Source organism: Camellia sinensis, chromosome 5 (genome assembly GCF_055761805.1).
Source record: "Camellia sinensis isolate YWXY chromosome 5, ASM5576180v1, whole genome shotgun sequence".
In the NCBI taxonomy this organism is placed as follows: Eukaryota; Viridiplantae; Streptophyta; class Magnoliopsida; order Ericales; family Theaceae; genus Camellia; species Camellia sinensis.
In genome coordinates, this window is record NC_138965.1 from 178,059,292 (window position 1) to 178,075,564 (window position 16,273).

At 46.0% G+C, this 16,273-nt stretch overlaps 1 protein-coding gene and 2 pseudogenes across 2 annotated transcripts in view; 2 read left to right on the forward strand and 1 right to left on the reverse strand.

Moving 5' to 3' along the window:
- LOC114259893 (jasmonoyl--L-amino acid synthetase JAR4 pseudogene) overlaps positions 1-16,273 on the forward strand; it is a 177,925-nt pseudogene that overhangs the window by 161,004 nt on the left and 648 nt on the right. The window lies entirely within an intron of this gene.
- Positions 730-1,526, reverse strand: LOC145791006 (jasmonoyl--L-amino acid synthetase JAR4 pseudogene; annotated as a pseudogene).
- Positions 1,387-16,266, forward strand: LOC114286888 (uncharacterized). Its single transcript, XM_028230118.2, has 2 exons — positions 1,387-5,934; positions 6,010-16,266. Exons 1-2 carry the CDS (start codon positions 5,839-5,841, stop codon positions 6,724-6,726), a joined length of 813 nt encoding a protein of 270 aa, XP_028085919.2. The 5' UTR covers positions 1,387-5,838; the 3' UTR covers positions 6,727-16,266.

Genomic DNA, 16,273 nt, shown 5'->3' on the forward strand with positions numbered 1-16,273 from the left:
TTTACACATACACAACCACTGGGCTATAACACTTAGCAGAGCTACATTTTATGTCATACTCAAGCTTTGATTTGCTCCGATAATTAACAACTAGATTAAAATTAATCAACTTGCTTGGTTGTGTTTTTTCAAAAACACTTTTCAGAAAATTCTACTTTCTTATTTTTCATTTTTTTTTTTGTTTTTACTGATTTTTATTTTTTATTTTTTAGGCATACCTAACATAAGTATACCTAAAAAGTAAAAAATTTGTGAAAAACACCTTTTAAAAATTCACTAAATCTCAAAAATACAAAAAAAAAAAATACAAGAATTCAGTACTTTTTTGTATTTTTATGTATTTATTAAATTTTTAAAATATTTTTTCACAATTTTTTACTTTTTAGATACATCTAAGTAAAGTGCATCTAAAAAAATAAAAAAAATGTTTAAAATTTTAAAAATATTCACTCAAAATAAAAAAATACGAAAACAAAAAACTGAATTTTCAAAAAACTTAATTCAAAAAACTCAAACCAAACACAGTGAATAATTTTATGACACTTATCAATTTTATATGGTTTACAATACAAAATTAACAAAAAAATTTGACAGAAAGAAAAAATTTAACAAAAAAATTCTCTGGCTAACTAAACCAAAAATTAAAAAAATTTAATTGAGTAATGGCCTCATTGCAAGTGAACAAGCAGCCGGCTAAGGACGTGGGTACCCACATAGCAATCAAAGATGGACACAGAAACATGTAGAGTTGCATAAATGATGAGAACAAGAGGTAAAAGAAAACTCTTTTTTTAAACCATTTGAAGCATATTATTGAGAACCATACTATCCAACATATCTAATGTAGTACACTAAAAACAGTAAAATTTTACCTAATTCAACTAAAAAGCAGTACTGAAGTAGCTCATCACAACATTGTTACACAAAATCTGCAACACGGTTCTATTAGCAGGCCCCACGCGTCGTGGCGTTTTAAACTGGCTGACAGCAGCTCCAAGCCCTACATAGTGCTCTAGAATTTTCTGGAAGGTTCCCCTCTTAAGAACTAGGAGTTCCAACGCTCCAATGGCTTTAACTTTACGTGAGCCCACATAGCCCGCGTCTACAAATGACCGGTCCAAGCAATTGCAACATTCCCTCAGAAGGTCGTCACTTGCTTCCCCGCTCACTTCCCAGAAGATGACATAGTGACCAGGATCTGTTGATAAGTCCATGTGGCTCGTGAAGTCAGCTACTTCGAGTTTTTCGTTGGAAAACAACTTTCCTGCTGCTTCAACAGATAGTTGTACATCTTTCTCGGTGTTCTTGTCGATGTTGATGGTGAGGAGAAGATTGCTCCTGCAAATAAATTGGAGTTCTGGAGTAGAGTTGTGGAAGCCCACTACCTTAACCACATCTCCGAGCCTATATCGATACAAACCTGCGAGTTTACCATATAAACATAAGTTTTGGTTGAAATTGTGTGTTTTACAAGTCATAATAGCATAATAGGAGCCAAAAGAAATTGGTGTTGGGTGTATGCACATCCAAGTCCTGGTGAAATTTGAAATTAAAATGCTAAGTAAATCTAATTAAAAGCCGCCACTTTGATTTTAAAAACTAAAGAAAAAGAGAAATCCTCTCACAAAATGAATTTTTTAATACGGCAAAACTAAGCAGTGTTTATTAGTGAGAGCATGTGGGCAAGCTTTCATATAAATTTCCTTTTTCTTTTGTTTTTATACACTCCCAGCCGCACAATGTGGCAGAATTTCAAGATAGGATCCTATGGCTAAGAATGTATCAAGACAGAGTGATAGATTTGGGTACAGAGGATCATTGGCTGTCAAACTCCCAACACATTTCACACATAGAACATTTAATTACATTTATTGCAAAAAAATAGAGAAAGAATAGAAAGTTCAATGGGAAAGCATACACAATTCAAACCTGGAACATTTAATTATATTTATTTCAAAAAAAGGAAAGAAGTTCAATAGGAAAGCATCTATTACAACTAGAAATTGAAATAATCAAATGTTCTTATCGTCATCTAGAGGAAAAAAAGAAAAGAAAAATTGAATGTAGATGGAGGAGGAAAAAGTTAGAAAAATCATAATTTGAAATAAAAAAAACTTGAGCAGTAACATAGAGGCAATTTTGGCATAAGAAAATGTGACATAGAGGTTCACATCAAGTGAATTGTGCTCCTTATATAATATAAGCGATAGAATAGATACACAAAGTTCATATGTAGAATTCATGTGTATACGGATTTATGCAAGTAATTGAAGAAAATTAAAAATGAAACAGGGTCACATCGGTGAAACCATAGATATTTGCAGGGAGAATTCAGTTTCCAATCCTCATGAATACAAAACTATTCCACAAGGCATCTTTTAATTTGTTAGTAGTTTAGCATTTAAATTAATGTACCACCAAAGCGTAGTGGTGACATACACATGGAACCAAAAACAAATGAATAAACTATCCCTAGTACACATGGATAATCCAAGAAAATTTGACTGTCATACATAGGGGACATAGAAGAGAGCACCTACTGGCATTAAACCCTTTAATAATTGGAGGAATCTAATATTAAGATGTCAACCATGAGATGCATAACATATAAGTTGTACGGGGGCCAAATATCCTTTGCTTTCCGTACTCCTTGGACTCAAGCTTCACGTGACGGCGTCTAACTTGGCAACAAAGAAACGGTGAGCTGCCCGGCGGTGGGTCGCCGGATAGACCCTCCGACGATCAAGTCAGATCACTTGAGGAAGAAGAATACTGTTAGAGAGAGAGAGTCACTCAAAGTTGCATACCTCTAACGTTTATCTTTCATTCTTTTTTCTAGGCTCGCCATGCAGCCTCTGGATTGTGCGCGCACTACCACCGCTGTCCTTCCTTGGACAGGTGGCAGTGCTTGCCTCTCACCACCTTACGCGTGTGAAGGCCAAATTCTCCAACCAATACATGTAGAATTGCCAAACAGTATTGACGCGTGCCTGGAGCAGATTTCCTCTCCCTTACGCTATTGGCCTAGGTGGCACACTTCATCGGAGTACCACGACCGACCTACCCCTCGTGGAGAATCGCCAACACAAGCAACACAACCGAGCTGTGTCTCGCCGACCAATCCCTTGGAAAAAAGCAAAAGTATGATGCTCATGGTCGAGCTGCGTGGGACCGGTCCATCATGGCTGACCGGTTGCGAGGCATGCTGGCCTTTCTCCGCTCTACCTTTATTCTAGGTTATATGAAGTCGGGCCATCTCGGCTAACCGGTCGGAGGCATGCCGGCCCTCGCCCCGTCCTTAGTCTAGTTCGGGCTGTCCTCAGCTCAGTTGCGTCATACCACTGCGTGCCCAGCCGAATGTTCAGCCATGGCACGGCCTGACGAGGCCCTGGACCACGCCTGGTTAGTCAAACTAGCCCGGCCGTGCAGATCAGGTCGGAGAACCGCACCAATTGAGAAAACAGGTCTGCTCTCGTGAAATTCACCCCAACCGGCGTTATCATAGGTCGGTCATACTAGTCTGGAGCAAATCTCCCTCTCAATTGCCCCTTAATCCCATCCGAGCTAATCGTGATTGGGGTTACCACCATGACCGAGCTAACGGTCCCTGAGTTGAGCCAGTACCAAGCCAAGCGTGATTGGCTTCAAAGCCGTTACTGAGCTATCCCATTTGGTCGGTCATTGCTTCAGTAGTCTTGTCAAGGGTCGTACAGCCGTACTGACAAAGTCGCCCTCGCAGTGCCACGTGGCCTCACGCCATTGGTGACATTCAGCCCTACAGCTCGCGCGAAATTCAAACGACTGCTGCCCATTGCCTTTCCCACTACTTTTATACACAAACGAGGGGTCAAACACCCCCCACTGTTCATCTCCAACCACGAGCCCCAAAACTCTAGCTCTCAAGACCTCCCAACTTCTGCCATTGCTGCCGTTATTGCCCCTTTGCCTCCTCTACATCCGTTTTTGCTCCCTTAGAAGCTGGAATCGAGCTCGTGATCGACTGATCCCCTCTTGGCATCCGTCGTCGGTAGGCTCCTTCACCCTTGTTTTTCGTGTTCATCACATTTTCAAGCCTGTGTTCTTCGTGTTCTTCATGCACTTTGTTTAGGGCAATAGTTGCACACCCTAGGAAGAACTGGAACTAGAATCGGAAAAGCAGATGGGGCTCCCATGCCCCTTGTTTCTTCGAGTAAAATGTACAAACTTTGAATTTAGGATGAACAACTTGAATCTGGGTAGGACCGAGCTAAATAGGTAACTTAGATCCATAAATAAAACTTCAGCCAAGCAAAAATTAGTTTGTGGCTTCTCGTTGAGGCCGTGACCGTGCTGGATAAAGGGAGTCAGAACCGAACTAGGAAGGCCAAATCGGCCAAATAGTCGAGCCGAGATAGGGGTTGGCCAGTCAAATGGCCCAGGAACCTTTGACCGAGCTAGGGACTCCACGTAGAAGCCGTGCAATTTATGCCGCGCCAACCCTTGGACTTATTTCTTAATAATGCAGAACAAACTAGGACCGACCAGGCCCGTCCAGCATTACTTCTGGTGGAGCTCAAAGTCCAAGCAAACACATAAAATTTTCCACCGAGATATAGGCTAAATTACCTAATAAATAAAATCGGGATAGATGGGGAAGTACCGGTTCATGGTGAGCTCTCCTGGTGCACTGGCTGAGTTCCATAGGGAGTATAGCATTCCAGATGATGTCCATTTAGAGCTGGCCAAGAAGGGAGATATCCTATGGGGCGACCTAGATAGGTGCCCCTTCACGATCGTATCCATAGTCGAAGGAGGACTTCGCTTCTCGATCCAACCCTTGATCTGCGAATTTTTGAGGCAGACAAGGCTTTGTCCGACCCAAGTCCCAAACAACATATACAAGATATTAAACGGCGTGGACGAGCTAAATAGGAGGCTCCGTCTCAATCTCGATCTTGTCGAGATATTTCATCAATACAGTCTCAGCAAGAATAAATGTGGGTTTTGCTGGTACATGAAGTTAAAGAAGGGCCGAGCAAAACTCATTGAGGGTAACCCGGATAAGGAAACAAATGATGATGATTTCCTGTGGGTGTCCGGTCGATATGAGGACACCGAGGCACCCATACCGGGCTGGTACATTAGGAAAGACTTTGGGAGTGCTGGTGAGTAGCTCGGCCAACCGCATTGTCTTCTTTCTGCATTGGTTTTTCTCTTGCCGATCTAACACTCGTCTTCTTTTTGCAGATTACAAACTTCTGGCCGAAGACTACTCCCGGGCTAACCAAGAGGCCATCAGAGTTTTGGTGCGTCATCCAACCGAGGAATGGGAGTCTCCTAAACTGCTCGGCTTCGAACCGACTTATCACTACATAGCACCGCGCAAAAGCCGGGTCATTGACTTCCTTCGTGTGCCCTTTCTAGAGCCAGATCCAAATCTTTCGCCGATCAAACTTGTCCCTCTCATTGCCGAGCAAGAAATGGCAAAAACCCGGGCAATCAAATCAATGATCACTGGTGAACTGAGTGACTCCAGCCACCAGAGGCATCTGGAAGGACTTCCTCCACTCCGGTTGCACGAAAAGAGGGTGTTGTGCTGGCTCTTGCCAGCGAACAAGCAGTTGGCCGGTTAAAGAAGAGACAGAGGAAAGATTTGGCCGGATAACACCTGGTGGACGAGGACTCCATCGAGCAAGCTTCGACCGACCTGGGGGACTAGACCGAGCAACCAATCAGCGGGCCATCCAAAAGCCCAAGTGCCCCCCCCCGGTCTGGTCGCCCAAATTCAAGTACAAAGGTCGTACTGTCTCTGCTGCAAATTCTGTTTACGCGGACAAGGACTACTCGCTCGGTTTTAACATGACCAAGGGGTTGCTCCAGCCTGCCGACATGAAGAAGCATGACGAGCTATCCGACCTGAAGGTTCTTTGCTCGGCAGCGAAATCAATAGTGTTGGTAAGTTGAGAGACCCCTTTGTGCTTCAAGTTTTTGCTCGGCTTTCGATTTCTGACCACCTCCAAATGCTTGCAGGTCGCGCAGAAGAACCACTTGGCCCACGAGCACATGATCGCCGTGCAGCAAAGTCTGCGAGATGCGATCTCAGACAATAAGGCGAAGACGGCCGAGCTAGCAAAGTTGAAGGTCGCGCAGGAGGCGGTAGAGGCCGAGCGCGACAAATTGAGCAAACAATTGGCGCGGGCTGACGAAGACAAGCGGCGGGCTGTCAAGCTGGTGAAGGCTCGCTACCTCGTCGAGCTACGCAAGCTTTGCGATGCTCACAAAGAAGAGAAGGACAAGGCGGTCGACGATGCCGAAGATCGGGGGTATGTGCAGGGTGAAAAAACTTACGAACGACAGGTTCAGGCGACCAAGGACATCTTTTTCCAGTGCGGTTGGAAAGCTGCCGTGGAGAAAGTTGGCCTTGGTCAGGACGCGAAGATGTTCCAAAATCCGCCCGCTGCCTTCATACCGCCTTACATACAAGCCTACGCTAGTGTCGCACAAAAGAGGCTCATCGAAGAGGAGAAGAACGCCGCCGAGGAAGAGGCTAAGAAATCAGCCGAGGAAGAGACTGCTGCCGTACAACCTGTCGATCAAACTTCTCCTGAGGCTTCTGACCGGGCCGAAGATGAAGTGGCCAAGCGGGAGGTTATTGCGGTGGAAGGCGCTGACGATAAGGCCGAGGAGGGCTTGACTGAGCAGACAGTTGATACCGCCGAGCAAATCGTTGACATCGAACTAGATTGATGTTTTCCCCCTCTTCTTGTCTGCTTTGTTTTTTTTTTTTTTTTTTGTTTTGAATGTAACCGGGCTTCGCCCCACCTTGTAATGCAATTTCCCTTATCAATGAAAATTTGAACTTTTTGTTCGTTGATGATCAATTTCTGCTCGGCTGCAGCGTGCAAAATTTCTTCATTCAAATGGTCATGAATCATAACTGGTAGGTCGGCTACGCCGCGCCATATGCCAGGCTGAAATCAGTATTTCTTCAATTTTTGGATAATCGTTGCATTTCATTTGGCCGAGCTAAAATCAGCTCGGACCTTGTAGGTGCGATAAAACACTAATATTTCGAAGCTCGGTGTTCAAAGCATTAACACTTCAAGTCACCGAGCTAAATCATCTCAGCCTTTAGAGGTTTTACAAACACCCATCATGTCATTTAGGCCGATCAAAAATCACCTCGGCCCTTCTTTGTTTGATAACACGCCAAGTCTTCTTTTCAGGTGGGCAAAAATCAGCTCGGCCGTAAAAGAAGTTGGACAAATTGCCATCATTTCATTTTAGCAAAGCAAAATCAACTTGGCGTAAAGATTGGACAAAACACCAATATTTCATTTAAGATGGTCATGACGCCAACATCTCAATTGGGGGAGCAAAAATCAGCTCGGTCGTAAAGGAAGTTGGACACGTCGCCAACATTTCGTTTTGGCCGAGCTGATTAAGATTGGGCAAAACACCAATATTCCATTTAAGTTGGTCATGACGCCAACATCTCAATTGGGCGAGCAAAAACCAGCTCGGCTGTAAAGGAAGTTGGACACGTCGCCAACATTTCGTTTTGGCAGAGCAAAATCAGCTCGGCCTAAAGATTGGGCAAAACACCAATATTCCATTTAAGTTGGTCATAACGCCAACATCTCAATTGGGCGAGCAAAAACCAGTTCGGCCCATATGCAAATTGGACAATATGTCAATTGTTTTCGTTGGACAATACACTAACTGTTGGTACGGTCTTTTTCTATGTCGGCGAGAAAAAATCAGTTCTGCCCAGTGCAGGTTGTTCTCCTTTCCCCTGGCATCTGTAGTGGCCCAATATCCTTGCGATGTCATTGTACAGAAAGATGTAATATAAAACAATAAGTAGGGCTATTTTTCATTACAAAAAGCAGGGCTATCCCTATCCTTACATCAAATGCCAAAAAGTTAAAAGGGCTACGTAACAAAAACGATTACATTTCAAAAGTAAAAGATCTTAAGGTTGGCTGCATTCCACGGTCGGGGGATAGCTTTACTATCTAAATCTTCCAGATGGTATGCCCCTTTGCCTGCCAGGCCAGTTACCTTATATGGCCCTTCCCAATTTGCACCAAGTTTTCCTTTGCCTGGGACCACCGTGTTGCCCATCAGCTTCCTCAGGACCCAGTCCCCTATCTTGAATAGCCTTGGATGGACAGCCTTGTTGTATTTCTTTGCGAGCTCTTGCTGATAAGCTGCTATGTGGATGAGAGCCCGTTCCCTTTTTTCCTCGGCTAGGTCAAGCTCCAATGCCACCGCTTCATTGTTCAAGTCTGGCTGAAAACTCTTAGACCGGATGGTCGGCATACCAATTTCCAGTGGGATGACGGCCTCCATGCCATAGGTCAAGGCGAATGGTGTCTCTCTGGTCGAGTGCCTTGGCGTAGTGCGGTATGCCCAAAGTACATTAGGGAGTTCTTCAGCCCACTTTCCTTTGGCTTTCTCAAGTCGCTTCTTCAGTCCGTCCAGGATGGTTTTGTTTGAAGCTTCCGCTTGACCATTTGACTGAGGGTAGGCCAGCGTTGAGTTATAAAACTCGATCTTTAACTCCTCACAAAATTCGCGAAAAAGTTTCCTATCGAATTGAGTGCCATTATTCGAGATGAGGGCCTTTGGTATGCCGAAGCGAGTGATGACGTTTTGCCAAACAAACTTCTTCACATCTTTCTCCTTTATGGTTGCCAATGGCTCGGCCTCAACCCACTTGGTGAAGTAGTCGGTGGCTGCGATGAAGAATTTGTGATTGCCCGGACCTATTAGCAGTGGTCCTACAATATCCAATCCCTAAAGCACGAACGACCAAGGACTAGTAAGGAGGAGCAATTCTCTGACTGGCTGGTGGATTTGGTGAGTGAATTTCTGACACTTTTCACATCGGCGAACGTATTTCTGCGCGTCCGCCTGCATGCATGGCCACCAGTAACCTTGGGAAATTGCTCGGTAAGCCAAGGATCTGCCCCAGTATGGCTTCCGCAGATGCCCTCATGAATCTCATAGAGGAAAGCTTCCACTTTGGCAGGATGGACACATTTTAGATACGGCCCGATAAAAGACTTCTTGTATAAGGCTCCGGACGGCGAGAGCCAAAACCGCGTTGACTTGGCCCGGATCTTGTTGGTAGCCTTCTTTTCTTTTGGTAGAATTCTATCTTTTAGGAAGGCGATGATGGGGTCCATCTAGGAAGGTCCCAAGTCGGTGCAGAGTACCTCGGACACTTCTGGCTCCTCAATGCTTAGCCGAGGTAAGAATTCTATCATCAAAGGATTAGGGAAAGCTGTTTGCATAGATACAAGGCCAGCCAGTTCATCAGCCGTGTTATTTTCTTCACAGTTGATTTGTTCCACTCTTATTGCGGCGAACTTCTTGATCTCTGCGTGCACCAGCGCCTGGTACTTGGCCTATCTTTTATCCCTGGCTTCATACTCCCCAGAAACCTGATTGATCACCAATTTGGAGTCGTTGAACACCATGAGAACCAAAGCTTTCATCCTCAATGCACTTCTCAGTCCGGCAAGGAGGGTTTCATACTCCGCCTCATTGTTGGACGCTGGGAAGCCGAGCGTAATTGCTTGCTCGATGACCAGCCCGTCTGGGGAAGCCAACACGATGCCCAGCCCGGCGCCATACCTGTTGGAGGCCCCATCGACGAAAAGCTTCCACATCTCGCCAATGAACAACTTCTAGCAATCCGATGGGTGTTGCGGGCTTCTCAACTACATGGCTCTGGTTGGTTCATTCCGGTTCCTTTCCTTGTCTTGGCCGGGTTCGTCTCTCAATGAGCTTTCCGGTTCTCCAGTTCGGTCGCCATTTGCCTTTCTTCCACTTGCGAGCCAACACTGGCCTCCATCACCTGAACCACGGGCTGTGCCAAATCCGCACTAGCCGAATCAACCGAGCAAACCGGATGCATTCCAGTGACAAACTCCGCCACAAAGTCTGCAAGGGCTTGAGCCTTGATTGCGGTGCGCGGTCGGAACTTAATGTCATACTGCCCTAATTCCACGGCCCATTTCAAAATTCTCCCAGTAAAGTCTGCCTTTTCAAAGAGCACCTTAAGTGGAAACTCGTTGAGCACCACTATTGTGTGGGCATAAAAATAGTGCGCCAGCTTTCTCGAAGCCATCATCAATGCCAGGGCTAACTTTTCTAGCGACAAATATCTTGACTCAAGCAGGGAGCAAGGTCTTGCTTACGTAGAAAATGGGCAAGTGCTGGATACCTTCAGCGCAGACTAGGACGGCGCTCACCGCATGTTAAGAGACTGCGAAGTACAGATATAATTCTTCACCCGGTTTTGGCGTGACTAGGATAGGTGCTGAGAAAAGGTACACTTTTAGATCCGCTAGTGCACGATCACATTCGTCATCCCAGAAGAACTTGGCCTTCAAAGTTTTGAAGAAGGGCCTGCAACGATCTAAAGACCGGCTTATAAATCTGTTCAGCGCGGCTGCCATCTCGGAAAGATGTTGCACGTCCTTCGTGGAGTTTGGGCGCTCCAGCTCATGTATGGCCTTGATTTGGGATGGGTCGGCTTCAATCCCTCGGTTTGTGACCAGAAAACCCAGAAACTTTCCGGTGCTAACCCCGAAGGTGCATTTGGAGGCATTCAAACAGAGCTTGTGGTGTTTAAGTATAGCAAACATCTCCGCTAGATCGGTGAGGTGTCGGGACTTCTCCTTACTCTTTACCATCGTATCGTCGATGTAGGCCTCCATGGTACGACCCAGATGGGGAGTGAACATCTTAGTCACCATCCTTTGAAAAGTTGCCCCGGCGTTTTTCAGTCCGAACGGCATGACTTTGTAACAATACAAGCCTTTAGGAATAGTGAACGATGTGATCTCTCGGTCTGGTTTATACATGGCTATCTAGTGGTAGCCACGATATGCATCCAGGAAGCTAAACCTCTGATGGCCAACGGTCAAGTCCACCAGCTGGTCGATTCGTGGGAGGGGGAAGCTATCCTTTGGGCATGCGTGGTTAACCGTCTTATAGTCAACGCACACCCGACATTTGCCGTTCTTTTTCGGAACCACCACCGTGTTGGATATCCATCGAGGGTACTGCACTTCCTCTATTGCCCCTACTTCCAACAAGTTCTTGACTTCTTTCGCCACTACCTCAGCATGGTGCAAGGCCGAGCGGCGGGTCCTCTGGATGACCAACCGTGCATTAGGGAAGACATTCAACTGATGAAAAATGAAGCCAGAGTCGACGCTAGGCATATCGTAAGGCGTCCACGCAAAGGCTTTCATATTGGAGATCAGAAAGTCAACATACTCATGTCGCTCGGCGTTGGACAGGGATGAGCCCATAAGAAAGAACTTGGTTGGATCGTTCTCATCAACTCGCACCTCCACCAAATCTTCGACCAATTTTTCCTCGGCCTTTATTCCTACGTCTTCCAGGACATCCTTCCCCTCCCAGCCCTCTATCATTTGAACAAACCCTTTGGCGGCTCGGCTGCCGTTCACCGCAACAAAGCACTGTTTCGCCATTACTTGGTCTCCCCAAACCTCCTCTATTTTCCCGGTTGGTGCCGGGAAGCGCAGAACTTGATGGTAGGTAGATGCTACTGCTTACATGGCGTGTAACCAGCCTCTGCCCAAAATTAAGTTGTAGGTGGATGGGACCTTGAGCACCCAGAATTCTACTTGCTTTATCACTGAACCCGTTTTGACCAGCAATATGATCTTCCCTACCGGGCATTCTGGCTGAGAGTTGAAACCAACCAAGGGAGATGTTGCAGGGGCTAAGTCTCTGTCCTCCAACTTCATCTGCTTGAATGCGTCGTAGTACATGATTTCGACTGAACTCCCCTGCTCGATCAAGATCCTCTTGATGTCGAAGTCTTTAACGCGAAGAGTTACCACTAAGGCATCATTGTGGGGCATCTGAATCCTCTTCAAGTCTTTGCTTAAAAAGGTAAGGATGTCCTTCTCTTCGGTCTTCCCTTTTTTTACGGCGGGCTGGACTGAGAGCACTTCCCTCATGTGCTGGGCCTTTTTAATCATCCCTCTTAGCTCGCAGACCCTTGCCGGTTCAATGATGCCATGGATGACATTGATTATGCCTTGGGGCGCTGCATTTAGGGCGGCAAGGCCGTTTGGCTCGGTTAGTCCCAGTGGCGCGACTTTCATACCCCCATCTATGTATTGGTCAAGATGTCCCACCGCCACCAACTCCTCCAAGTGTTGCTTGAGCGGCAAGCAGTCCTCCGTTTGGTGCCCCCGTTCTTCATGGAAGGTGCAGCGATACCTCGAGTTGAAGCCTCTTTGTGCATTCCCCAGCTTGGCCGGCCAGCGGACGAAAGGCTCACCTCTGATTTCACTCAGTATGCGGTAAATAGGGATTTTAAAGACCGTGGTGATACCTGTTCGTGCCCTCAATTTTCTCTTGGCGTCCACCTCTTCATCACGGGGGGCGTTAGCTCGGTCATTTCTGCAACCTTTGTTTCTATCATCGCGGTTTAAGCCACGACGTTGATCTTTTGACCGATCATTTAGGCGATTCTCCTCCTACCCGACCGAGTGAACTTTTCCCGCCACTCTTCTGTCCGCCGTGACTGAATTAGCCTTCTCAGTCGCGGAAGCGGCATCATCCTCCACACGGATGTGTTCATTAATCCGCTGCATCAATGACTCTATTGCTGTGGGCTGGTGCATAGTAAGTGAATCTCGCAACCTATGTCCGACTGGGAGACCCCGCTTGTACTGAGTGATAGCAAGATTGGTAGAGCAGTCGAGGATCTCATTGTAAGTTTCCCAGTACTTCGCATTGTATGCCTTCAATGAACCTCCAGACTCCATCTTGACGCCCAGGAGATGGTCGACCTCCTTTGGTGTGTGAGTGTTGGTTTTGAATCTGGTGACGAAGGCTTCCGCTAATTGCTGCCACCCCTCGATACTCCCCTCCGGAAGCCTCTCAAGCCACTTCAGGCCTAGTTCTCCCAAGCTTGTTGGGAATATGAGGCACATCAAGGCGTCATTGTGCCGGTGTCCAGCCATTACTTGCCGGTAATGACTTATGTGCATGTACGGATTCGTCTTGCAGTCGTACAAAGTGAACTTAGGCTGGTGGAATCCGGCAGGGAGTGGTGTACTCTCGATTTCTGGAGACAGGGGCGTAGCCGTGAGTCTCGCCAGTTCTTTGTCCACCAGTGCAGGAGCCACCATCCTGGGCACTGGCATCGCCACCTCCTCACTACAATGGACTTGGGTGCTCAGCCTCTGCAACGCCGACAATCTCTGGGTCTCTCAACGGCGCGCTCTCTCCTCCAACACATCCCTCAGGTCTTTGGAATGGGTGGAGAAAGAGTATTGCGATGTTAAAGATGGGCGCGAGGGACAGTAGGTGCTGTCGCGAGTGGGGGACCTGCCTTCCCTTGGGTCGGAATCCCCAACCCCATAGTTTCTGGTGATAGAAAGACAGTACATCCTTTCATGGCGGCGACTGCTAGAACGAGGAGATGGGGTGCGCTCACTGAGGTTGCCCTCTCCAGCAACACCCTTCCCCTTGATCTGGCGCTTCAACACCTCTATCTTAGCCGCCATCTTGCGAATGAGGGCGTCCTGGTCTTTGAGTTTGTGTTCCAGGCGCTGTGCACGGGACTCCTCCCGCCGTCGACGACCCTCTAGACTCTTTGAGCGATTAGTACTCCTTCCGCGTTTGTCTCCCGCACCTCTCAAAGAAGTCTCTAGGCCCGCCATGGCTGGAACACTCGGGGGGCCTTCTCTTCATCAGACAGACTATGGTATGACACCATCGACGACAGACAGTGGAGTTTCGTCGTTGTTGGCCATGGAAATGGTCGAAGGAGCTTGAAGAACAAGGTTTGAGTATCAAAGACTTCCCATAGACGGCGCCAATTGTACGGGGGTGAAATATCCTTTGCTTTCCGTACTCCTTGGACTCAAGCTTCACATGACGGCGTCTAACCTGGCAACAAAGAAAGGGTGAGCTGCCCGGCGGTGGGTTGCCGGATAGACCCTTCGACGATCAAGTCAGATCACTTGAGGAAGAAAAATACTGTTAGAGAGAGAGAGAGTCGTTCAAAGTTGCATACCTCTAATGTTCATCTTCCATTCCTTTTTCTAGGCTGGCCATGCAGCCTCAGGATTGTGCGCGCACTATCTCTACTGTCCTTCCCTGGACAGGTGGCAGTGCTTGCCTCTCACCACCTTACGCGTGTAAAGGCCAAATCCTCCAACCAGTACATGTAGAACTGCCAAATGGTATTGACACGTGCCTGGAGCAGATTTCCTCTCCCTCACGCCATTGGCCCAGGTGGCACACTTCACCGGAGTACCACGACCGACCTACCCCTCGTGGAGAATCGCCAACACAAGTAACACAATCGAGCTGTGTCTCGCCGACCTATCCCTTGGAAAGAAGCAAAAGTATGATGCTCATGGCCGAGCTACGTGGGACCGGTCCATCCTGGCTGACCGGCCGCGAGGCATGCTGGCCTTTCCCCGCTCTACTTTTATTCTAGGTTATATGAAGTCGGGCCATCTTGGCTAACCAGTCGGAGGCATGCCGGCCCTTGCCCTGTCCTCAGTCTAGTCCGGGCTGTCCTTAACTCGGTTGCGTCATACCACTGTGTGCCCAGCCGAATGTTCAGCCATGGCACGGCTCGACGAGGCCCTGGACCACGCCTGGTCGGTCAAACTACCCCGGCCGTGTAGATCAGGCCGGAGAACCACACCAATTGAGAAAACAAGTCGGCTTTCGCGAGATCCACCCCAACCGGTGTTACCGTAGGTCGGTCGTACTAGTCTGGCGCAAATCTCCCTTTCGTAAGTTATAGCATTCAGAACAAATTATAGATATTTGTGTCTCAACCGACCAGTTTGGTCATGTGAGCTAGTAAAATGGAATAATCTCGTTCATATTCCACGGGATAAACCAAAAGATTGAAAAATACAAGACAATAAGAGGAGAAGTCAGAACTGCACAAGGATAGAGCTGTTGTAACTGTATCCAACACTCACATGGTGAGAAGTAGAGCGAATGCTCATTTTGAGATGGTGAAATGGAATAATCTCATTCATATTCCAACGGATAAACGACCAAAAGACAGTCAAATTATATGTTATGCATCTCATTGTTGACATCTTAATATTAGATTCCTCCAATTAGTAAAGGGTTTAATACCAGTAGGTGCTCTCTTCTATGTCCCCTATGTATGGCAGTCAAATTTTCTTGGATTATCCATGCGTACTAGGGATAGTTTATTCATTTGTTTTTGGTATCATGTGTATGTCACCACTATGCTTTGGTGGTACATTAATTTAAATGCTAAACTACTAACAAATTAAAAGATGCCTTGTGGAATAGTTTTGTATTCGTGAGGATAGGAAACTGAATTCTCTCTGCAAATATCTGTGGTTTCACCGATGTGACCCTGTTTCATTTTTAATTTTCTTCAATTACTTGCATAAATCTGTATGCACATGAATTCTATTTATGAACTTTGTATATCTATTCTATCGCTTATATTATATAAGGAGCACAATTCACTTGATGTGAACCTCTATGTCACATTTTCTTATGCCAAAATTGCCTCTATGTTACTGCTCAAGTTTTTTTTTATTTCAAATTATGATTTTTCTAACTTTTTCCTCCTCCATCTACATTCAATTTTTCTTTTCTTTTTTTCCTCTAGATGACGATAAGAACATTTGATTATTTCAATTTCTAGTTGTACTAGATGCTTTCCTATTGAACTTCTTTCCTTTTTTTGAAATAAATATAATTAAATGTTCTAGGTTTGAATTGTGTATGCTTTCCCATTGAACTTTCTTTTCTTTCTCTATTTTTTTGCAATAAATGTAATTAAATGTTATGTGTGAAATGTGTTGGGAGTTTGACAGCCAATGATCCTCTGTACCCAAATCTATCACTCTGTCTTGATACATTCTTAGCCATAGGATCCTATCTTGAAATTCCGCCACATTGTGCGGCTGGGAGTGTGTAAAACCAAAAGAAAAAGGAAATTTATATGAAAGCTTGCCCACATGCTCACACCAATAAGCACTGCTTAGTTTTGCCATATTAAAAAATTCATTTTGTGAGAGGATTTCTCTTTTTCTTTAGTTTTTAAAATCAAAGTGGCGCTTTTAATCAGATTTACTTAGCATTTTAATTTCAAATTTCACCAGGACTTGGATGTGCATACACCCAACACCAATTTGTTTTGGGTTCTATTATGTTATTGTGACTTGTAAAACACACAATTTCAACCAAAACTTATGTTTATATGGTAAACTCGCAG